Source organism: Triplophysa dalaica, chromosome 20, assembly GCF_015846415.1.
Source record: "Triplophysa dalaica isolate WHDGS20190420 chromosome 20, ASM1584641v1, whole genome shotgun sequence".
Taxonomy (NCBI): domain Eukaryota; kingdom Metazoa; phylum Chordata; class Actinopteri; order Cypriniformes; family Nemacheilidae; genus Triplophysa; species Triplophysa dalaica.
The window spans coordinates 3,644,104-3,669,176 of record NC_079561.1 but is presented as its reverse complement, the minus strand read 5'-3'; the positions used below and the strand labels follow the sequence as shown (position 1 = coordinate 3,669,176).

Here is a 25,073-nt window from a genome sequence, read left to right as displayed (position 1 = left end):
TCTGTTGCAGGAAGGGGAGGGCTTTTTTCTATTAATGATGGAATTTTTGATGAAAAGCAAAACTTGTTTATTTTATACACCTTTGGGGTCTCCGCTGTGTGTTTCCTTTCATGTCTGCTTGGCGCGGAGAAATGAAAACCCTTTTTAGCACAATAAATATGTACCTATGCTTATGTTTTCGGGGTAGTTTGAATCCAAAATTACACAACTTTTTTCTTGCCACCACAATTCGAAGGGCCTGGTAGTTGCTCCAGGTGGTTTCTAGGGAAGTGATGTTTACTGGCCCAAGTCAAAAGAGTCCACAACTTCAATGTATATATTTGGAAGATATTTTTCGACTCATTTACGTGCCCATACGTGTGTATTCAACGTGTTTGCTAACAAAAACAAAATAATGTTTTCTACACAATGGCTCACCTGGTTTGGACAGAGACACTGCAGAGAGAAGTAGGAGAACTGGTCTCGCACATTCACCAGGTGGTTGCTGGGATTAATGTGGTCCAGGCAGTGCGATTCAGCTTTGCCGGATGTTTTACACACATATTTGCAGTTTCCGAACAGACAGTGAAAGTGGAACTTATTGGAGTATTTGCAGTCAGTGGCCAGACACGGATCACTGAGGGATAAAAGCATGATGAAACGTCTGTCAGATATTTAAAACTCCGCAAAAGACATGGAAATACCGGCAGCACATATAAGCCATGTAAATCACTCCACCACAATATTACGAATTTCAAAGACAGGGATATTACACAAGCCAACTCACTTGTCCTGGAACTGCAGGAAGCCGGGTTTGACCTGGGGTTTGGCGTTCTCCAGGGACGTGGTGGCCAGAGGGGAAGTGGCCGGCATACTGGGCATGGAGGCGGGAAGCTGAGGGACGGACCCAGCCAGCTGTTTCCAAGCCTGTAGAGATGGAGAAGAGCTGTACCCTCCCGACACTGCCAGGCTGGGCACGTCCATGGGAGGCGTCTTGGCCATGGAAATAGGGGCAGCCATTTGATTAGGGGCACAGTCGTTGGATTCCTTGCTCTCGTTGAATGGGGTCTCCGATTTAACCTTCAGGTTGGCCCTCAAGTGGAAGCTAATGACAGAGAGGTGCATCACCCATTAGATGTGTTGCAACAGAGCTGATAAAAATAGCAGCGAATTAACATTACTTCATCACAATCATGTAAATGGCGAACGTGGGCCTGTGAACTTTAACATCGAAAACTCTGATGTAACTATATAATCTTTTTTTTCTAATCCCATAAATGGAAAGCGACTCACTTGGCGTGTTTGATGGCGCCGTCCACCGTGCTGAAAAGAGCTCCGCATTCTTCCACCAGGCAGTGAAAGTGTATCTTGTGCAAGAAATCACACCGAGCTTCACAGAAATCATCTATGTCATACCTGAAAACGTAAGTGAGAAAGATCAACTGTTAAAAGGACGGAATTGCTTGTAAACGGCATGGGTTATTCTCGGTTTGGCTCATGAGCATCTGACTTTGAGTAAGGTGGTTCTTTAGGTGAACTACGCCAGTGCCAAAAACAACAGTCCCTCGCTGGGACATTTTGTTGAGGCTTTGTAACTAGTTGTGTAACATCACTTGCTCTAGATAAACGTTCTCTTTCCACATAACAACCTGAGAAGAAACACTGCGGATGGCACTGACCAGGACATCATAAAGACAGATGGTGACGCAAACCAGACGCCACTTTTAAAGAGAAACAGAGGACGAGTGGCCAGGGAACGACAGGGTTTTGTGTCATGAAGGATCTACAGTATTTGGGTACACTGGGGTGATTTGTAGTAGGGTAGATGACAAATAACAAACCTATTATTGTTTTTTCAACAGAGTCTACAAACTGTAATAGAGAAAAGGTGTGTGGTTTTATCTGTCACTACCTCTATAGTCATTTTGACCATTTTACCCTCTTTCAGCTTTCACTTTTATTATTTGCAGTTATTAATTTTCATGTCGTCTTTTAAATACCTAGAATGTAATGTTAGAAATAGAAAATATAGAAAAAACTTTTAAGATTTGATATCTCTTAATGAAAATTTTTTCAATGACATACTGCTAAAGCAGTAAATCTGGAAGTGATAAGAAAGGATAACGTCAGACACCTGTGCAAATAAGCCCTCCAGAGCTCAGCCGGTTTCTCCTTGCTTGACCTCTTCATCATCGCACTGAAATACTGAGTTGCGTCTGAACCATCGATTGCTTGAGCTCCCTCCAACTCTGACTTCAGATCCAACGTGTTGAAGAAGCCCGGATTCATGTGTGTCATCTGCACAGATGTAAACAGGCGTGTCTAAGCAAAGTTCAACATATTGTACAAACTAAACAGTATAACTTTAGCAATCTTGCTTTGTGCAGTGTGCTTGGTTTGAGACTTCCTACGTGTTTCAGTTACAAGTCTTGTAGATGATAGAGAGAGAGAGAGAGAGCTTAGCTAAGCCGTCAGAGTGAAATTTCTATTTAAATCATCAAGGTAATGGTACATGCGCACCACATTTGTATTAGTCATACAAGATGTATGATTAAAACAATGTCCATTTTAATCTCAGCAAAAACACACAACATTTAAATATCTGTTCGCTACCATTTTGTCTTTTTAAAAAATGAGGGTGACGGTCGCTCCTTTTTCTCCGCACTGACTTTTTAATCAAATAATTTACAAAGTCCATAAATAAAGATAGAGCAGATGGAGAAGAAAAAGAAGAAAGCCGGAGGAAAAAAATGTGCGGAGAGTTCAAAACAGCTCATCAAAAAACAAACATCTCTATATATCTGCCGTGGCAACCGGCTCCTGCTTCATTATATTAATTTGTGAGCGCCGCGCTGAAATTACACTGTATGAAAAATGGCTGGAAAATTTAAATGATACAAACTCATCCTATTAGTGGTGAAACATTAAAAAACAAACAGCCCCCTCTGCATCCTGCTAATTTGTCTTGGGATGAAAAGCATTTGATGGATGAATCTTACCTTATTCATAAGTGAAGATAAAAGAGATGTATTTCCCGGTGCCGGGTGTCCGTTTGATTCAGTGCTGGAACATGCAAAACGAACAGTGTTTAGGCCAGATTTGCATGAGAACAGTAAATATTGTAATTTATCTGAGATTGTGAATATACAATGAAGAAAAAGGAAAAATGAAATGCGTCGCATGGCGTCGCATTGTAAACCGGGGGGTGGAAATTAGGGTTTATGCAAACGCGCTTTCATCTAAATGAATGCGCAAACATGTCATGCCTCATACTTGACGTGCATTATGAAAACAAGGCGAGAAACGTTAGCTCCCATTTTTTATGATCGATTATGATGTAGTCCCTGCAGCGCAACTGGTAGGGCGATGCACGGGCAAAGCCGAAGTCATGGGTTCGAATCCCGACGAACGCACATACCCGTGAATGCTTCATCTGCCGAGCGAATAAATGTAAATTTGGCCTAGCGGTGGAAGGAGGGAGTGTGTAAATCTTCTCCTCCTTGATCGCTCCACAGACCCACCTTGTGAAGGGGGTTTTAACAAGAGCACTCACAATAATTAACACAATACAGCATTATTTGAGAGATAAATCACAGCGGGGTGGGCGGGCACGAGTCGAGCGGCGCTGGGGGAGGGCCTGAGGATGATGGGATACCTGTGGTCTTTCTTGCTCAAGTCCAGGCTGTGCTCTTGAACGGAGTCTTGGGATGCCCCGGAGGCGCAGTCCATGGGTTCCTGCTTTACCTCCACCGGATTAAACCGGACCGCTTGAGCCGTATGCCCGATCCCTGAGGAGAAGAAAAGAAAAGAAAGTTAGCGTTGGTCAGCATTATTACGCTGTGACGAGATCCAATCTGACTTCTGTCCCGGCCGAGGAGAAGACCGGGAGTGATAATTATTGCGGAATTATGTCAGGCCGTCACGGCGTTTAAATGTTGATTGAGAGGCAGAGGGAATGAGGGAAAAAGACTTCTTTCGGAGCAGCGCTTGTCACAACTCATTTGCCGGGCTGCCTCGTAACTGGTCATTAAGAGGCATGCTAATGCTGAGGGAAAGTGGCAGATTTGGACTGACCGCCCCTCCCTCCCGCGGCCGCGTGTCCTTGTTGGCCCGGCGACGGACGGCCGTCGGTGCCACTGAGCGTGCCCGAAAGAAACATCTGCTTGTCCATCAGATTAGAGGTGACAGCCAATCAGACCAGTTCAAATAGTGTGACCTCTCGATCGGTTTTTCAAAATAGGTATTCAGAAGATGCGGGGAATGCAGACAGGAGCGGAGAATGGAGGGTGAAGGTTGGCGAAAGAAAAAAGAATACAGTGACGGAAATGCGACCTGGCTTTTCCTCCAATCCCCAAATGATTGAAATATTAATTTGTCCTCAGGCTATACAGAGAAGGCCACGCTTTGGGTAGCCAGTAAGTGGTGTTTTATTAAAAAAGGAAGAAAAAAAGGTCAGAAATAACGGAAGAGGACCAGGCACAAGTCCTGAGTGCTTCGGCGGTGATTGTGGGGGTGGCGTTTTTAAGAAACAAAGCCCACTGAGGAAAACTGACAGCTATCGCCCGCCTTGCCCTTGATCTTCAGGGGGTGTTAAACCATGTGAAAAACACAACAAAAATCTACAACAAACACCCTTGGGTCACATCTACACCCTTACACAAAAACAGACTTTATCAGATGTGTGCCGCTCTCAAACGTCTTGATGTGTGTGATGTGATGCTGTCTTTGTTACTCTTGTACACATTACATGATGTAAAATAATGACTCATTGTACTGTGTCGGTTTCAGGTGCACGGTTTCATAACAAAGCCGGAAGGTTAGCGCGCACCAGCGCCTCTTGCTCGCCCTATTTCCAGTCGTCCGCTGTGTGTAACGCTCACTTGACTAATTACCGCCTGTCTTCGTGCCTAAAGCTACGCAATTCGTCCACCTCCATTCAACCCAAAACTGCAGTCAGAACGTGTGAGGCACGCGGTGCGTGGCTATGATGTTAACCTCTCCGAATAACTCTGCATCGGCCCGGCTGACATTAAGCCCAGCCCTCTCTCTCTTTCTCTTTCTGGCGGAGATAAAGCGCCTGACGTTAACAAGGGACGCTTAAATAACGGCGGCGTGAGGAGAGAGTCATTAAACCTTCAGCGTTGCCGTTTCTATGACAAAAATCGGCGATGATCTGAGGGAGCTAGAGAAAAGTGCGATCGCGAAGCTGTGTTTTTCTGGAAATTATCCAAGAATGATGTTGTACCGTGTAATTACCTCAACAAAGTTACTGAACTCGTGAAAGATCATTTGTACTGGGTGTCTCATTAGCAAACCCCTCAGATTTCAAGATCCTCCCAAACACTCTGGGATAAGAAGCGAAGAAGTGAATATTCAACCTGGAAATAACGCCACCTGAACAAATTAGCAGAGCCGCGCTGATAATACAGTAAGACCGAGACGTGTTTCTCGCAAATTGCCCCTTGACTAAAAAATAGACTTTTTAAAAAACAAAGCTGCATGAAAATAGCCACAGTAAACATCATCCTCTTCTTTCTAACGCTGAGCTCTGACCACATCCTCTTCATTTTTTACCCAAATGTCCTGTTCACACGTCTTTTCTGAGCAAACGTGTAAAATTAGCCATGGCACATTACAATCTGCGTTCTCAACTATGTTGAGTGGGGATTTTCTTTCACTTTGTTTTTCTGCTTTATACTTCTACTTTTGCTGAGAAGAACCTCACACGATATTAACGTATTTCATTTTATTCTCATCTGCAATTTTGCAGGACAGTCTAAGCATCTGTAAACTGCTAGCCATTGACACGTTACGATTACTCACCCTTCTCTTTGTTTTCATTGAGAAGGTCTGAGAGGTTCCTTAAGAATACACCTGCAAGTAACAAAATGTTAAGACTATGACCGTCTTGTGACAGCTAAAGCTGTCTGCAAATATACATCAGCACGCCCCTAAAGTAACATTCACACATCATTAACCTGCCACGGTATAAAAGTAGGATGGGACTACCGTGTTTGTTTGGACACGGTGCACGATTGTTTTTTTTGGACATGTACCATGTAAATACCGCAGTACTTGAATATATGAATCATTCAGTACCACAGTATTTTTACAGTAATGTACTCTGGCGTTCCCTTCTGATAGCATCACCTCAGCACTTCAACTGAAACCTATTTGCTTACTAATCCAAACAAAGTCTTTATATACACATAATAAATAAGTACTGCTTTTATACACACCGTGAAAACCGGGAACAAAAACACAAGCTACCGTTCATCATACACACACACATGTATGCACACACACACACAGCCGCATCACTGGAGCGCTGAGTCATTTCTGCTTCACCAGTTTTTGATATTTCTTCCTCTATATCAGAGTGCATATAAAAAGCTGCTTTGTACCTCCAATTTCTCGACTTAATATTATTCAGGCTCCATTTGGTTGGAACGAGTGCACGCTCAGATAAGAGGCCGGTGATGAGGAAGCATGTAGAACACAGGCCCTGCGATCCTCCTGAGAATGCTATTAGAGGCCGCTTTACAGAGCCCACTCACTAGTTCAGCACTTATCTGCTAATGGATTGTGGGTATCATGACAATGATCGCCGCAATAACAAGACTACAGCAGCAAACCAGCCCTTTCGAATTTTGCCCTAATCCTGAAATCAGAGATTTGTGTTCCGCCTGTGGACAGCGTGGGATGACCTGAACCTGCCCTTTTAGCGTTCGCACAGAGGAAAAGCAAGAGAGAGAGAGAGAAAACGATCCCTTAAAAAGATTTGTATCTTCCTGTTCCTTGCTAAATGATTTGAGTACAATTATTGTCATGACGACCTGGATGTGCGGACCCCCATGCTGTATGTGATAACTAGGACTACATCTCGTATCCCCTGTGACCCATCCCATAAGGTGATAAAAACTCACCTGCATCGGGGTTAGTGGAAGGCTTCAAGGCAGCAGCAGCCAATCTGGCCATCATTGGAGAAATCAGACACTTGCTGGCCGTCATCTTCTCCATGATGGATGATGCGGCGAATGAAGTCGGGGTGGAAGCTACGGTAGCTGGAGACGGGTCCCCCGTCGGGGTTGAGGTTTGTGGTAGAGAATCGTTAGGCATGGAGTTACATTGAGCTATGGAGGTGGCAGCTGAGATCAAACCAGCGGGCGAGGGTGTGAGCTGCATGGGCATTCTGGGAATGAGGGAAAAGAAGGGGTTGGGGGCCCCGGTCAGCGGACTGTTGGAAAGAGCCAAGGCCATGGGCACGTTGCTGGGCAGAGCCTGGGAGAGCAAGGTGGATATGCGGCTGACCGGAGGCAGCGCGGCGGTGGGCTTGACATTGTGGCTGGAGGACATTGTGGTGGTTGGAGTGGACATCAGGTGCGGTACAGTGGAGGACTGCTGGGTTGTCGGAGAAGCACTTAAGCTGGAGTTCTTGCTGCTGATGGCGGAGAAGTCCATGAGGTCATCGTTGCTTGACTCTTCCAGCTCCTCTTTAGGCAACAAGAAGGAGGAGCCTAGTCCCAACACGCCCGAGGAGCGGATGTGGCGTCGTTCGTGTTTGCGCTTGTGAGAGGTCATCTGGCTGGTGGAGGTAAAGGTGAAGCCGCAGCCTTGGCGTATGCAGTGGAAATGGTTGGTGGCTTTGCTGTAGACGCAGCCTTCGTACTTGCATTCCTCGTATTTGTAAAACTTCTTGAAGCCGTCCTTGGCATAAGCGTCATCTTTGATGTGATAGCTCTTGTGCTTCTCTATGTCACACTTGTTCTTGAAGGTGAAGGTACAGCCGGGGCGCCTGAAGCGGGAAAAATCGATGGATTAAACTGTAAATCTTAAAACTACGTATTATCTACCAAGAGGTTATTGCATACGAGCATTCACCTGCAGTGGAAGTGGGTGGTCTTTTGCCCGTAAAACTGGCAGGCAACGGTCCCACAATCCTCGGTGGCCCGGAACCTCTGGAAGCCATCGTTGATCAGCTGTGCGTTTTTCTTATGGAAGTTCTCATGAGTCATGACATCAGAGGTGCTTGTGTACACCTTGTTGCAGCCCACCTGACAGAGAGGAAATGAAAAAAAAAGCGCTTTCATGAAACAAAGCGTACATACGACCATGTGCAGGTTTCAGTTTGGTGCATTTGATAAAAAAAAAGCTCAGTATGAAAACGGTGGCTTGGCGCTCGAGATCTCGCAGTCTGCAGGGACGTGAAAACAACATCTCTGAGATGTGACACAAAAATAGCACAGTTTGGCGATGAACTCAATGTGGGGAGCAAAGAAACAGGTGACCTAAAAAAATTAAACAGGAAACGTTTTCTTTAAGATCTGAGTTTTGTTTAAAATGTACTCTTGCGACAACAACTCATAAAATATGAAAACCAAAACCCTTTACCTACAAAAAAAGACAGATGTGCGTTTTATGAAAACACCTTCAAAGAGATACAAGTGAGAAGTTTTTTTTCTCAAATGCAATATGCAAAGCATAGCATGGTGAGGTGGCGTGTGGTTGAAACCTTCTTCCATTTAAGGTTTTAAGTCTATATTAGAAGACCACCATCTCTGCTGTTTCTAAGAGCACAGAGACAGGGGGGTTGTTCGGGGAAACTGTCACTTACTTTGGTTTGAAAGGTTCTGTTACTCAACAGCAGCACTCAGGAGCCCTCTGGGCAGCAGAGGAACACGAACTAATGTTTGAATTAAAACCAGCAATTGTATATCATCTCTGGCACTTTTCAGCCGTGCAAACGGGCTAACTTGGCCATATTCAGGCAAACAATGAAAAAAATGCCACTCTGTTTTTTTCTCCGTAAATCAGGAGAACGGGTGCCAACATCTGCCTGTTCTCACCGATGTTGAAAACAAGAGCTGAAATGTCTAATAACAATTACGCCGTTACGGAGGTTTAAAAAAGGAATATATCTTAAGCCCGGGCCACGGCTCCCGGAGGCAAAAAAGCACTCCGCTCGGTGACACCTTGAAAATAAGCAGATGTAAAGAATTAAACAAATCTGGTGGGAAATAATCTTCAACTCTCCACTTGGTACTAAAAAATGAAAAATGTCGAGTTCGTATAAACAACTAACCGAATTTTATCCATGCCAATTAAGGAGCGAGAGAGGGGCGAGGGGACAGAGGAGGACCTGTTCATCCTTTTTATTCCGGTTGGATTTACTTTATGACAACTCCCGTCTTATGAACAAAAACATCTCGCAAATGGTTACATAAAGGAGTATGTAGAAGAACTTTATCCCTTTAAACTCAAAAGCCTCCAAAGTTTCAGAAATACCATCAAAAATATACTAGAACATTATTCTTGCCATTGCCAAAATGCGCCTGCAACATAGTCAAAACACTGTGGAGATTTCAAAGTCATTCAGAAACATTTTTCAAAAGTAGGGGTGCCAAACTTGGCACGAGTCTGTATAAAGGTGAATATGCATTAAGTTTGCACATGGGTTTTTCTTTTGGTTTACCTGCATACAGTGGTAGTGGGTGCTCTTGCCATTAAGATGGCAACAGTGGTAGTACACGCTGCAGTCATCCAGTGGGCTAAAGCGCATGAATCCGTGCTGCAGGGAGTTGTCCCGCTTCTTATGCATGTTATAATGCCTTATCACATCCTGCTTACTGGTGAATCTCTGTCAAAACACAACACACAGAGTTTGTATGGTGGTGGAGGAGGAAACCAGCAGTGAGTTGCTTTATTACTCTTGCAACAGCTGCAGAGCACTGCAAACAATTGCAGCCAGGTGGGTAAATGGTTCATATCACTAGAGATGGTTGCAGCTGGTATAGTCTGGATTTCATTTTACAGCATCGTTGTAGCACGCAGCACAGGGTCCTTTGAATGGTCTCATAGACATTGTACACAAAGCCATTTGTGCTTTTTCTAAACTCTGAATATTATCTTTCTGCGCTGTTTTGGTAAAAAATGGGTTTTAAATCATAGGCATGATCTTTAAATTACACTAGGTTTCAAAATCAATCATGTTGCCACTATTAAAAACACTATCACCCGCTTTTATTTGGACGAACCTATGGGTAGTGTGCCCTTCCCGCAGTGCCCTTTAAAAAAGCATGCCATTTGGAATTCACCCGGGCTAACCATACACTCAAACTCACCTCGATAATTAACCAATACGTAATGTGGTACAATGACTTAAAGTTGACTCATATCAAAATTACCTGGGCCATCTCTCTACGCACTCGACGCTTTACATTATGACTCAGAAAAGACTCCGCTCACCGTGCTCATTTCTTGTACGAATCTTTGCAGCGCTCGCTTCCAACAAAGGCTCCCAAGCTAGCGTGTTTATACTTTACGTTTCGCCGTTTGTAATTAAGATGGATCGCTTGACATGCGAGATCACAGTTGCGATATTCACAGCTTCTGAAAAATCATGTTCCATGCAGATGGTTTTCGAGACGTGCACAGGGAAAAAACAACAAACAAACAAACGAGGCAACCAAAAAATGTTTCTCTTTTTAATTCCCCGTCTGAGATACGATTCCATTTTTAATTAAAGTATTAAAGCACAGTTTTGTGCGAGGTTAGACGATAATAATGAGGGAATATGCTAAAATACCCCTTCTCGAAATTAAAATCTCCTACAGCGTGGAGCAGTCGGAAACAACGAAGCGATGTGAGTAAAAAAACTATCTCTTGAGAGATCGGTGCAACCAAATCTGCAGTAATTGGGCCTGAGCTAATATTACAGGAACTGAAGCCAAAGTAGCTGAAATCAATGAGCCTCTTCAAACTTAAATCCATATTTTCTACATAAACGAGCAACAGGAGAGAAAGAAATATGACAGAAACGTCGAAAACGCAAAACCTCACTGAGTATCTATCAGGCTTATCTTACAGGTAAATAAAAACTAGATTTATAAATATATACTCTTTTAAATATAGCCTTGATTTTATTACCGTTCCAAAAGAAGAGGACTGTATTATATGATATATGAGCCAACTTATAACAAACAGTGATGACAGGTATTTGGGATGTCGATGCTCAAATAAAAAGAGATACCGATCATGGTTGTGGCCACACTGAGCGGAACTGTAGAAAACAGCAGGAAATTGTATCAGTTGGGCTTCTAGAGCTCTGCGGCACACGGATGCTTCTACATTTATTTTAAGATTCCCATCACATTGCAGGATGAACGGCCATGAAAGGAGAGGCAGGGCCGGTGTGCAATAGAGCAGAGGTTGGCAACAGCGGGATAATATTCCAGCACTATCATGTAACATTATAACATTTGAAGTTATCAATTCCAAAAAGTTCATCCGGGCCTCACCTCTCGGCTGGGCCGTGCACAGCCTCCTGTCTGTCATGACTCAGTTCTATTCGACTGTGTTCACATGCATATTAAAACTGAGATTTTATTCAGTGATTCCTGCGTTTCGAGTTAATCGGTAAATGACGTGCATGTAAACACGCTCAATAAAAAAAAAAGCTCAAAACAGACAGTTTCAAAGGGAATTTTCTGCCAGCTCTTCTAACCGTTTGACGAATTGTTCTTGAATAACAAGAGGCAGCCTGCTGAGCTGCATGAGTCTCCATTATGTGCAACAGCTGCCCTGTCGTCTTCGGCAGGAATCCTGGATGTTTATAATGAAAAATGTAATCAGATGATTAAAAATGAAGTGGGAGATTATGACTAGAGAGCGCTTGATAGACGGAAAACTGAGCAGCTCTCGGCTGCGGCGGCTTTTTTGATGTCCCCGACAAATGTTCCCGTCTTTTCCTGCACTTTACTGCCATATGCGCACAAGCCTCTGCTGTCTGCGTTCTGATCTGCTTAATTCCGATTTTGCAGCGCTGAACATGACAACTTGCAGGACATGGATCAGCTTAATAATGTGAAAGGGGATTATAAGTGGCCCAAGTGTATTAGCAGATGTCCTCAGGAAAAAAGAAGGCAGTTTACTATTAACCAAACAAAAAGGAAGGCCAGTTGTCTATTTGTGCTCCAAGAGCCCTCGTTTGTGTTAAACCAGTTTTCTTATAAAAGTTTTACATTACAATCATTTCCTCTAACAGTTATCTTCTTTTACTGCCGGGAAGTGATGGGATAAAGGGAAAAAGTGAGGTTTAAAATGATGTTGTGACACTCTCAATATTATGTGGTCGCTCATACAGAAAGCAGATGTTTGTTCTTTTAAGAGAGAGGAATGAATGTTCAGGGGTTTTGAACCGTGGCCGTTGCACTGCAAAATTACCTGGCTGACATCATCTCATTTATCATCAAAGAGAAAAAACTGACGTCCTAAAGTATATAAATATTTTTTATTCTCAATATGTATCTGTACTGTATGTAACAGAACTAAATGTATTTAAAAAATGAAAACTCTTGAAAAACAATGACTCTTAAATAGTCAAATGAGTTCATTCAAAAAAGTTTAATATGTCGCAGTTCCTTGTTAATTTACAAACCAAAAACAAAGACTCCAATTTTTACTTTTCACTGAACGGGTGTTAAATTTACACCCGCCTGTGATTTAAACTCACCTGATAGTTACATTCAGGGTCCATGCAGTGATAATGCTCTCTGTATTGGTAAGCACAATGCACATGGCCACAGTGCTGGCTCCCCGAGAACCTACAAACAGAGCGGAAATGTTATATTTGAGTCATCGTTAGTGTTTCAACAAAACATTCATTGTTTATGCAACACACCGATAAATACGATTTCAGAATCATCTGGTGAACAAGAGATCATTTTCAAAAAGAATAAAAACTACGAATCTATTTTTGCTTCTTCGATTCTGTTACCTTTAACAATGTGAGGGCTGATCTTGAAAGGGCAATTTAGCCTTTTATCTCCGCTTGATAGATGCCCTTACACCGACAGAGTCATCTTCACGGAGTCATTACCAAGAACTATAAACACACGCGGAGAAAACAGGCCTACGCTTCCACGACCATACGATTGCAATTCGCTCTCCAGCCACAGCAATCTCCACCAAATTAGTTCCATTGCCTTCAAAGGCACTAGGTAGACTCTTATTAAACTGTAACCCCCGACATAATTCACTCATTTGCTCGTGCTTTAAGCCCTGCCAAATCAGCGTTGGGCTCTCCAGGTTAACAGCCGATGCTTTAATCAGAGAAAGGTTAGGCCTAATAGAAAGGTTTGAGTGCGTCTCCGCGCGGTCTTCCGTAGATTGGCGGCGCTTTAAAGAGGCACATTTCCTGAGTGTTTACAGGCTGATTATAACCCCGACGATGATGACTGTTAAAAACCTCCAATTACAGCTCAAAACACACAAATAAACATTCGCGCAGCCGCTGCCAAAAGCACCATCTGCTGAAGCCGAGAAAAAGCTAAGTAATAGATTTTTTTCTCCCTACTGCCTGGATTATCCCCAGACTGCTCTTACAAATCACTTTGCTGAGTTCATTAAGCTAATTGAATGGCGAATCCACTACCTGCTAAACGTGGGTGGCGTTCGGTAGGGCGGCGGACGCTCGGGGTGAAAGCGTTTGCTTCGCGACAAAAACACGAGACTATAACGCAGGCTACGTGAACGCTCGCATGGGCCATGCGCGTGAATTAAACCCACCCACCATTTGCGGGCCACTCAAACACCCCGTGTACACAGAGCCCCCCTGGGATGGCCGCCCACCCCGGTATCGCTTTGCCTCTGGACAATTCCCACTTGCCGCGTCAGGGGGCTAATGGGCCACGGCGCTATTCAGCGGTGGATTAAATATTAATATTGCCACGATACAGAGATTGCTGCACATCTCCCATCACAAAAGCGACATGCCGATCAAAGTTTTTCTGCGATGGTGGGTACATAAAAGCATTTAGGAGGGAAAACAGTGACTAAACACTAGCAGGGAAGCTCTTTAAACATCAAACCGCGGCAGTGAGGGGAGATAAAGAACTTTTTCCCCTCATGTGGGGGGAAGGTGGGTGAAGACAAGTTTACAAAGCTGCTTTTTAGCACGACTGTTCTCTCATTAGCGTGGATGATTTCCCTCCACCCTGCCCAACCCCGATCCTTCAACAACCCCCCAATACACCAGACTGCGTTTGCCCTTTTTTATGAGCCCTCGTTTTCCTTTTTTCCCCTCCTCTCTTTCCATTCTTTTTTTCCCAACACGGAAATTGAAACTGTATCTGGGCTTATCTACTGCCTCCCCGCGCATCAACTGCCGAGATGTTTAGACAAATTTTATGCATTATGCAGTGCAAATATCAAAACAGTTCTTGGCAGTGCCAGCAGAAGCCTCATTAAAAATTCCTTAATTAAATCTTCTTGCAAAATGTAATCAGTCCAAGGAGGGTTTTTGTGTGCGCACAAGGAAGTGTGTGTGTCTGTTAGTGGCAGGGCTTTGATTTGTGGCCTTCATGTTACGGCTTGGGAGAGTTATCATTAACGCCAAAGCCACTTTGCCTTTTGAAACGCTGTTTTTTCTCTATTTATGGCTTGAATAAATAAACAAATGATAATCACCTTTCTACTGGCGCGACAAAAGGAACACAGAAGCCGATATTGGAGTGTGCCACGTCTATCGCCGTGCTTTGTCTGGATTCGTGAGTGCCTGTCATTTAGTTGATTCAGTATCTTCATTTGAAATGTAGATATTAGAAATGAAAGCTTCAACTATCTGTGAAGACATGCCCGATGGCTCACGAGCTCGGCTAGAAACGCACAATTCTCGCTGTGACCGTGTGTCCCCAAACGTGTCGAGTGTTTTCACAAACATTTCTTGCTGTTTGCTCAAGATTTTACGGAGCGGGGCGTCTCTGTACACACGGAGCGTTTGCATTGGCAGCGAATGTGACACCGCCAAAAAAATGACTCGCTTTCCAGCCCTTAATTCAATTAATTTTCCTTAGTCCATAAAGCTGCCGTGCTTACGCGTAATTTATCGCCTGCGCGGAAAACGTATTTTCGCAAATCTCCGTCCTACTTTATTAAAGCGTAAAATATGTCCTCAATTAAAGGATGTTGTGGTGAAGTTTTGTGAGGGGAAGGATCTGCATACCTGGCGATATATTTCTGGTACACGTTGATGTCCTCAGGCGCGGGCTTCTCCACAGGAAGGCCATTCCTATCAGAGCGTACAGAAAAAAAATGAAAGGATTAATGGTATGTGTCCCATCTGTAATAAAAACAAACTGACACAGTGTTTACTTATGAGTCATTTCAAAGTTTGGACTATCAATATACATTTCCTTGACGTAGAGGCAGTGTGGTTGGAGAATGAATCAAGGAGGTACATGCACTTTGATGCATAGCCTCCAAACAATGAAAGCAGAGATGGGGAAAAAGTTTCTGAATGCATAAATTATTCATGTATGTTTTGGGAGAGTGAACAATTGCAAAGATGAGGGGTTAGGGTCTTTCATTTTGTTTGATTTGCCCTTGCATGAGGGATGACTGGGTTGTAAGACATTGAGTTTGACTACATTGAGAGAATTTGTTACAGTCAAAATTTCATTGAATAAACATTGTGAGGCATCTTTGTATACCAGGTGGCGGCAGTTCTGTGGCTTTAACCTGAGCAGCTCCATGCTGGAGATGACCTGAGGTTAATCTGCCTCTTAAGGGCTGGATCTGACAACAAATCACTATGTGTGTGTGAGTGTGCTTGCACATGGCCACAATGCCTGCTTTGGTTAGCTTAGGGACCACCTAATAACAGTTTCAAGGTTCTTGCCATGACCTGGCGAGAGTGCAAACTTCCCTACAAAATACATTATGACTCAAAAGCACATGCCATAGCCATCAAACCTCACAACAGTCTCCTGAAGTTAACAGTTTATGCTCTGTGGATTGTCTTACTTGACTGAGGAGACGGTTCCAGTTGTGATTGAGTCAGTCTTGGAGAAGCTGGACTTCATGTAATCTGTGCCAAAGCCCAGGTGGCCCGCCTGGTCTACCGGCAACCCAGGAGTGCCCACGACCCCGGCGGGGGTAGCTGTGTTGATGACTGGCGTGCCCGGAGTCCCCGCTGTAGCTGGGAGCACGCCTGGCATCATCGGAGGGTCAACCTTCCCTGGCATGAGCTTCTGGATGTTTCGCACATCATATTTTGACGGCCTGCCAACTTTGCCAGTCTTAAATGCGATAGCCCCGCCCATGTCCGGGTTGCCCTCTCCTGGTTTAAAGAGGTGCAGGAATTTGACATTCTCCAGGTCGTACTTGGAGGGCCGCTTGTAGGAGTTGCCGTTCTGCTGTTTAAGACTCTCACCCATCTTCAGCTTCTGGATGAAAAAATCGTACTTGGAAGCCCGGGTTGCAAGGTTCTGGATGTGTGAGGGGGTGGTCGGGGGAGCGGTAAGGGAGCTTTGCTTGTGGTTCATTCCAGGTGGAAAAATCTGCCCCTCTGTTACCGAGAGCGCTGGCTGGATGAGGTTGGCGCTCTTCTCCTGTGACATTTTGGAGTTGGGCTCTTCGGGTTTGCTGTGCACGGGCCAGGGTAGAGTCTCTCCGGCCTTTAGCTTACGGATGTACTCCTCGTACTTGGAGAAGCGAGCTCGACGAGTGGCCTCCTCGCTGCTCAGGGAGGATGGGTCTGAGGTAGCTGCTTTCAGCTTCTCAAAGCTGATCTTCTTGGCCAGCTCATCTCGAACCTGCTGATCATCATAGCCAAACATGTGTAGGAACTCAGTCATGGTGTTGGCGGCATAGTCCTGCAGGGCAAAGGCCTCCCCTACAAAGAACAAGACAAAAAACAGAAGCTAATTTATGTAGAGATATATGTACTGTATATGTTTTCTCTTTGATGAAAATATATACATAATTAAATAAAACAACAAAAATAATTTTCTATTTTCTGTTTAGAAAATAATTTCAAATTTTACTTTTATTATTCATATACTTATAGTATAATACTTATAATACCATGCTATATTTTACTAACTATTTATTTAATAATTTTTTGTTTTTCTATTTATTTTCAAGTGTCAAAGATTTTTATTTTGAAATTTCATAAGAATTTTCCTCGGTTAAGTCCAATTTTAAATAGTGACTTTCACCATTCATATAGAAGTCAACCACGTCAACAAAACAAAAACTCAAAAAGATGCTAGAAGTGCCTGAAAAGTCAAATTATCTTCCCCGCAAGAAGGACGAAACGCATTAAAGATGCAGTTTAATTGCATTATCACGAGACGTATTCTGCACCATTAACTTTCATTCAAGTCTGGGGAGAGAGAGGTCAGGAAGATGCTAAATGAGAGGACTTGGGTTAAAAGCATGAAAACTGCTCTACTCGCTGCTTAACCAGCCCTTATTAAAAACCAAATTACTGCTCCTCACAGTTTGGGTTCTCTGTGTGTACGAGCAAGAGGCGCACAAACCCCTATGGCACCGGCGCTCTTAGTTCTTGGCTTCGATATGGTGTTTACCACACCGCATGAATGTAAAAAATCTCATCTCGTCTCAGTTTGTCTGTTATGAAAGCTACCCTGGTACAAGAACACCATTCTGGATGACAAACTTTGGACAGAGGTGTCAGATAAATTCCTTCAACCCCTGGCAGGACCCCAGCCCCGTTTCAGACTTTTTCTCCATTTATTTAATTGGCTTTTTTCATCGCTGGCCAAACGAGATGGTTAGAGGTAACATTAGCCACAGTGGTAGTAATTAATACTAAAATATTTCAGCTTTGGTCTCATATTTCTATGTTATTGCTAAATCGGTCTCTCGTCCGTGCTTTTCACATCTACTTCTCAGCATGTAAAATAATCCCCAAATTTCCATTGCAGCACTGGGGCTAGTCCTCTCCGTGCCACATCTTTATGAAAGGCGATCCCCGAGATCGAAGGCGCATGAATTTTTTAAGAGAAATGTAACAGGTATTTGAGAGGAAATTCCCAACGCTTTGCATGATATTATCATCAATGTTTAAGAACATTGTTTCATCAGACACTGAAAGGTTAGAGCTTCCCGTCACCTCTCGAATTAACTCACTTTCTCACTTCTGTACTGTTTCGTGTTGAACAAGTCCGTTCTGAAACTATCAATGAACAGGGTTTAATATTACTCCTGTACCATTAACACTACATGAACATTAAATAGACATATTAATGAACAAAAATGATTTAAAAATCATATAAAATGTCTAAACAGGAGATTTGTAAAGTCTTTATGGGACACTGTAGTGTATCATATTGTGCTATTTTAAGTATATAAAAATATTTTTTTATGGGAAAACGTTCCAAAGACTGAAAAATGATGTGCTATTTATACCAACTCAATGAGGGACATTTGATGCTCCATGTCTTTAAACTTCAGCTTAGCGGTGCAAGACTTCAGCCATAAATTTGACATCCAGTGACTGTAACTTTGTAAAGGTCATGACTGCTTCGAGGGGTTTTGTCAGGTCATGAGATCGTACACGGTTTTGAAGTCAAAACAAGCTCTTTAATCTCCGTCCCTGAACACTTTCCAAGGGCAGCAATCAAAGACGCTTCTGCTTTTGGGCAATTGGACTTATTCCACTATACCTTCCTTCAAACAATTGGGAAACTCCCTTTATTTTCTGACAGAAATGCCCCATTTCATTAGTAAGCGTTAATGTGCTATCATTAGCATTATTATTAATGTCAAAGGGCATCTGCAAGATGTCATCGCCGTTGCCTTCATGTTGCAGTTAAAGAGTCGGTTCACCCAAAAGAAACATTCTGTCATCGTCATGTTATTATAAAACTGAATTTTTTTGTGGGCTATCGAAGTAGTGACTGGAAGAACATCCAAATGAGTATTTTCTATACAAGCAGATAGGGACCGGATTAGGGCAGAAATTCAGTAAAAAAAGCCATTTTAAAAAGTACAGATTTGAGACGATTGCACAATGTTATCTTTTAGGTAAACCGTCCGTCACAAGCGGTTATTTTGGGGGAGAACCGTCCTTTTAACTCTGAAACGTGGTGACAGTTGTTGACGTGACACAATGCTGTTTGGTCTCCAGACAGAAACACTAATAGCAGTAGTAATAGTAGTAGCAGGTAGTAACAGTAGACAGTACGAGACGTCTAGCATGCTAGTGGGCGGCTCTGTACGCGTTTAATAGACTATCAGTGTCAGGAGAATGGTTGGACTCAAACTGCACACATTATGCCAGGACCTAAGAGGAGATAACCTTTTAAAACAGCATGTAAATGAGTTTTCCCCCTCATCCTTATCTCACACGCTCCAAATGATGTCATGTGCATGTGGTTGAAAAGCCACGGCTTTGGGGGAAAGGTACGATTTGGCTGGCTGAACTCCCAGCTCCCTCTCTTCCTGATGTCACAGGAGAGTAGAAAAAAGAAGTGCTCCTAATCTCGCCACTTCACGCAGGCAAATTCCAGTCTGTGACGAAGCCCTTGTCTATGTTTGAGGCAATTAAGGTACATTTTTTCCTCAGTGATGTGATAACAAATGGGGATTATATCTCTTCTGGGCTGACCAAACATGGCCATCAGAGACAGGCAGATTCTGTCTTCATCAAGGGGTTGATAGGCAGGAATCTATATGGACCTGTTTAGGGCTCATTGAGAACACTTTTACAAGTTACTGATCACTTTTAAAGTCGTGCTTTCAAAATACACGTTTAAATTGGATTAAAATCGGACTACAGATTGTCTCAATAATAGATTAGGTATGGTGTGTGTTTGGTCATTTTACAGCATTCGATTGAGGCTCATCCAGTCAGACTTCAGAGTTTATGAGTTTATGAACGAATCAAGACAGCTGACAGAATATCTAATAACGTTCAAACCATTTTATTACGCTCTAAAAAATGGTGCTATAGTAATATTATGACTATAGTATAGTATATAGTATAATATGATTGAGGTGCTATATAGGACTGCTGAAGAAACATACGTTGCTATATAGCAACTCGGTCACACCAAAGAACCTCTGTAGTATATAATTATATAATTTTTTTTAATTTGAACTATTAAACTATTTGTTTCAAACTTGAACTTAATTGGTCTAAAAAACCTAATCAAGACTGAAACGACCAGCTGTAGTCTTTTCCGCGTTATTTTTTGTGCGATCAATCGTCAAGCGGGTTTGAGACGAACGAGGCGCATCAGTCTTCGGGAAACGCGTTCTGTGATTTTATGCTGATAGCGATTCTGCTCAGTCCCCTGATGTGAGGAGTTAAATGTTTTGAAGGTCGCAGTTTCTCTCATTGATCTTGCGATGTTTGTTAATTACATTGTCACTGATGTTGTGAGAGATAATTAAGCCACTATGTTTATATGCATAATTATGTGCGCTCTGCATCAGCCTTTGAAAGACAGCAGCGCGAGGGAAGAAAAAATATTTTAATTGTGAGCCGCGCGCAGTAACATGGCAGCATAGATGCCCTAGTTACAATCAACAAAGCGAGAGAGGAGGGGAAAAACAACTCAAGACAGGAGTGGTGACTAATGTCTGTTCGCTGCAGTCTTCAAACCTTTTCTTCATTTGAGACGCAAAGCAACCAGGGGGAAGCAAAGTTGCAGCTTGTTTCTTGACACAAACACATATTTATAGACAGATGTTTATGACCATGAAATAAACACAAAATGACTAATTAAAACCACAAAGCACTCGCGTTTGCCGGAAAATGCACAGTTTTTCTCAGAAGCCCCACTTCTGTGATGTCCGTGTGGTGCTTCAACCATGAGAATGAAAAAAGAAAATGTGTAGCAATAAAAAGACTGAAAGAGAGAAAAAAGAAAAGTAAACCAACACTAACCTGATTTCGACAGCTAGAGTATTTGCCAAAAAGCTACTTTCACCTAAAGTGAAACGTCTTATCTCCTTTTCTTATCTACCATAGTTTGTCAAGTTGTTTGTTGCACACCTTTGTTTGGTGAAAGTTCAAGTTTTTACGGTGGGGATTGTGATGGTTTCTGCACATTTGTTTATCACTTTTTGAAAAGTGACAATGTGCATGCTGTGTTATCAACACGATCAAGTAGCAAATTCAGAAGAAAATGCAGTGTTTGTTTTTTAACATGTTGATTTAAAGAGCTTGCATTAAATATCCTCACCTCTCGCCAAGGTAAACCACAGTGTGAAACATCACGTACAAACCTGCGCAAAACTGATTCTAGGCCGAGTGTGTTAGATGGGCTTCTTATGTACTTGAGACTTTATTTAACCTGAATCTAAAGCATTCAGAGAATATAATCTCTTGAACTGAACTCGAGTCGTGCAAAGCCGGTTAGCATGAAATCGGTTTGGGTGGTGGTTTCGAGAGCTTATTAAAAAAGTTTGATTGTAATATGTTGCCTAACTGGTCTATCAACACACATGGTCCCTTTGATACATAAAGCGAATGATATTTTGTGCTATTTTAACTTTTGTTTGTTGGTTCTATGGAGGAGAAAGATTCTATTTTTGAAAATGCTTCCACAGCTATGTGGCTTTTAATTCCTGTCAAAAAGCCCCGGTACAGTATGACTAGACAGCGCTGAGCTGACAATAGAGATGTTATCTTTCTTGCACACTTTGTCTTGGATAAAGTAAAAGAGAGAGAGATTATACCTGGTGAAGCAAAGGGAGCCTGTCGAGGGGGAGCGTCACTGGTGGGCTGGAAGCTGTCGTCTTTTTGCGGGCTGCCCACTGAATCCCTGTCCTCATGATAACTGCCCTCATGGGACCCGGGCATGGTCTCTGCTTCTTCTGTGTTGTCTTCATCGTCACTGCAGCCTTTGGGTTGCACCATGTAGACACCATCAGGTGGACCGTCGCCTCCATTGGGTTTGAGTCCCCTGTGTACAACCCCATCTAGGGACTGCGGATCGTCAGCGTACTCGCCGTTCACCCACTTCTCGATGGCCTCACGCCGTTTCTGGTCCTCCTCCAAGCTCTGGCCCAGAGTCAGATCATCTGAGAAGTCGTTTTCAGGCCTGTCGCCTTCATCATAGTGCAGGCTGCCCCGCTCGCTGTTGTCCACTAGGTCTGAATCTCCTTCAGCATTTTGGGAACTGCCGTCGTACACCACCTGCCGGCTAAGCTTGGCACAGATAGCGTTCAACTTTAGGCCACCCTTCCTTTTGGCGGCCATCTTGGATTTTCCTGAGGTCTTTTCAGTGCATAAACTCCTCTCAGCTGTTGACGGAGAAAGAGAAAACAATCATTTTGATGTAAATGTCAGTTCAGAAAATTTTAGGGTAGATTAATGGGAGTAGTTCTGAGGTAATGACGGAACAGGCAACAACAATGGTTGTGCCACCTTTGAATACCACACGCAAACCACAATTCATCTCATCAAAAATGAGGAACATGTTTAATTTAAAACGTAAAACTTGTTTGCGACTATAAAATACTTCACATGGCACGCCTTTTCTACAACAATAAAGAGTTGAAAGAACAAAGTTACATGCATATTTATAAGTTGCAGATGTCACACCCTGTATGTGAAAGTGTGAGAAAAAGGCAAAGAGCTAATAAATAGCATCTAGAATCCAGGCTGAATGCCATCGATACAAACTGGGATGTAAGGACAAAAAAGTGGGACAATACTTCATAAATTAACAAAGTGATGTTATATTTGAACGATTAAACATCTTGAAAAATGAAGCATTCTTTGTACCAACAAAAGAAAATTCTGTTATCAGTTCACATCTTGTGAATGGCACTGCGCTTTCATATCTCGCTATAACAATTCAATGTGTCAACACAAGATGATCTGAAGTGTCAATGCGTGGCCAAACAAAACCAAGCTATTCAAGCTACAATATGATGATTACAACCCCAAAAATGGGAGACGAAGACTTTTCTGACTTCAGATCTAGAAGAACATGACAGCACAAAAGAAACCTAAAGTCTCTTCATCTAAAGAGGCCCATGCAGTAGCCAATGGGATCCCTGCTCAAGCTAAATCCTGACAGCTGACGAACAACAACTCAGAGAAACTGCATCTGAAAGCAAACAAGAGAGGACAGAAACCATGAAAGAGATAAACCAGACATCAACGTAACCTTATGTGACTTCCCCATGGCTTCCACTTAAAGTCCCCGTCAGACCACTATACCAACAGATTTAAACCAAAACAAGCTTTTCTCGTTTTACAACAGCTGAAAGTGATCAGTTCTTTACAAGTAAGACATAATAGCCTATTTTACTCGCTACTAAGTGATAAAACAGACTTTTTTGCAATATGCAATGAAAGCTTTGAATAGACAGGCCTAGACAAAATCCAGTCTGCAGGAAGTTTGTATTTTCCTCAAAAACTGATTTAGACACACTTAAAGTGTTTTAATGGAGATGAGGGTCGATTGGTATTGATACACGAAAGCGAAATAAAAAAAAACATGATTCTGTGTGGGCCTTCTCGTGTGCTATTTCACCCCAATGTGCTATCTTTAAGATCAACCCAGTGTCACGCCCCACCCCACCTCCCCGCAGCTGTTCTGGGTTCGTCCATATTCAGAGATGCCTATTTAAGGGCAGAATTTCTCCCGCTGCGAAGTCGCCCTTTCTCCACAAATCTGATCCAAAGATTTAGCGAAGTTCACTTTTAATAGGTTTTCCAGGCTCAAAATCAAGCGCGCTCGTAACGTGAGATGTTTATCATGCAGTAAATAAAAAATGGGAAACCTGCAGGATGTATAACGGTCTGTTGAACGCTTTAGCTGATAGTTAGACGCTGCATTGAGATGAGCTATTTCTGTCAATGCAAAAGCTGTTTGTCTGCTCGGTGCGAATTCACTGCAAAATAGCCCACGTTTTGCATTGTTGGCAGTTATAGTATTGTGGTATTATCGTCTTTTCTGTGTAATGAGCCTTGGAAATGTATTTTTCTCACACAGTCAAGTGGTGCTCAAGGTTAACCGGTGACATCAAGTGCACCCCGCAGCCCCTGCACATGCTTTCTCAGTTACTGTATTTACCCTCAACACTTCCTCCCTGAAACAATGAGCTGAGGAATTATGCACGCTGCACAGCTCCGACCTATACGCATCTCAAGTGTACGTTTTTACCTCAGACAATTGCGAGGCCGGGTTGAAGAGGTCACCCGGTTGAGGACGGCAATTTTAAAGAGGAGAAAAATATCAGCTGCTAAAACTATTAGGAAGTGGAAACATAAATTCTGAAGTATTTTTTCAGAACACCTCCAAAGGAAGATTGAGGTCATTTGGGCGTAACAGTAAAGGTCATTTACTGTTTACACTGCTCAGTATTTCATTCTTTAACTACTGATTTCCTTTGCATTGCAATCTCGCTTTTCCTTGTAGGAAATGACCCCTGAGAAGCGATCTCTTTCCATTACCCACAATTTATGTGCGTTTTCCCTAACACCCCATGCTCAACAGTCAGTGACCGAAATGAACACTTGCAAAGCTCCAAATGCGTGCAAAAATTGTAAATAAAACATCATTCGCCTGTTACCTACTGTAACTATATAAAGATCGGCCATGCGAAACGAACTGTAATAATGATAGTATTGCAATCCTGTGGTCTGGTATACAGAATATTCGTTTTGTCTGTGTTTATATACACAAACCTTTAAAGAAATAGATCACATGAAAATGATCAAGTTTGTTTTGCGTGACAAAGTGATAACGTGTGATGGACAGTTCACCCGAAGGGAATATTTATACTGTAGACGTTTGTTTTAGCGGGAGAAACATAAAGAAACGATACGTAGTCCAAACTTCCGGTAGACCACCGCAAAGAATCAATTACTGTTGAGTAGTTAAAATTGTATTTAATACAGTGGATATACAATAAAATATTAATATCAATTAATGTTAATATAAATTGTTATATTACAACACAGACAGGAAGTTAAATTGGAAGTTAAACCGTTCATCGCTGGTTTACTTTAATGTGATTCGATGAACTTCAATTGTAAAGATGGCATGTTTTGATAAATATTTTTTTAATTATCATCTTTAAAAGGCATGAGGTTGAGTAAAAAATGCCTTTTCACCGTCCACAGCTGAAGTTTTAAGTGAGAGGGGATCAAGGCACTAATGAGACGCTCCTGAGCTGAAAAGATCACGGTACACCAGTTACAAGCTGCTGCATTAAATGCGCTTCCTGCAATAGATATGCCTGCACTGGTGGACAATGGGGATCGCTATGGTAACGCTGCTGTTTACTCCAAGTCGTTTGTGTCCACGATAGCGTGTAGTGCG

The 25,073-nt window shown here is 42.7% G+C and overlaps 1 protein-coding gene across 2 annotated transcripts in view; it reads right to left on the bottom strand.

Moving 5' to 3' along the window:
- The window catches only part of casz1 (castor zinc finger 1), a 73,006-nt gene that overhangs the window by 9,336 nt on the left and 38,597 nt on the right, over positions 1–25,073 (bottom strand). For both annotated transcript variants that reach the window (XM_056733167.1, XM_056733168.1), the window contains exons 2-14: positions 21,472–22,038; positions 15,781–16,651; positions 14,981–15,046; positions 12,491–12,581; positions 9,452–9,616; positions 7,861–8,033; positions 6,906–7,774; positions 3,635–3,767; positions 2,979–3,042; positions 2,114–2,277; positions 1,273–1,395; positions 767–1,084; positions 418–616 (exon numbers count right to left, since the gene is read on the bottom strand). In XM_056733167.1, coding sequence (XP_056589145.1) covers positions 418–616; positions 767–1,084; positions 1,273–1,395; positions 2,114–2,277; positions 2,979–3,042; positions 3,635–3,767; positions 6,906–7,774; positions 7,861–8,033; positions 9,452–9,616; positions 12,491–12,581; positions 14,981–15,046; positions 15,781–16,651; positions 21,472–22,038 — 3,803 coding nt within the window. The remainder of the gene's footprint in view (positions 1–417; positions 617–766; positions 1,085–1,272; positions 1,396–2,113; positions 2,278–2,978; positions 3,043–3,634; positions 3,768–6,905; positions 7,775–7,860; positions 8,034–9,451; positions 9,617–12,490; positions 12,582–14,980; positions 15,047–15,780; positions 16,652–21,471; positions 22,039–25,073) is intronic.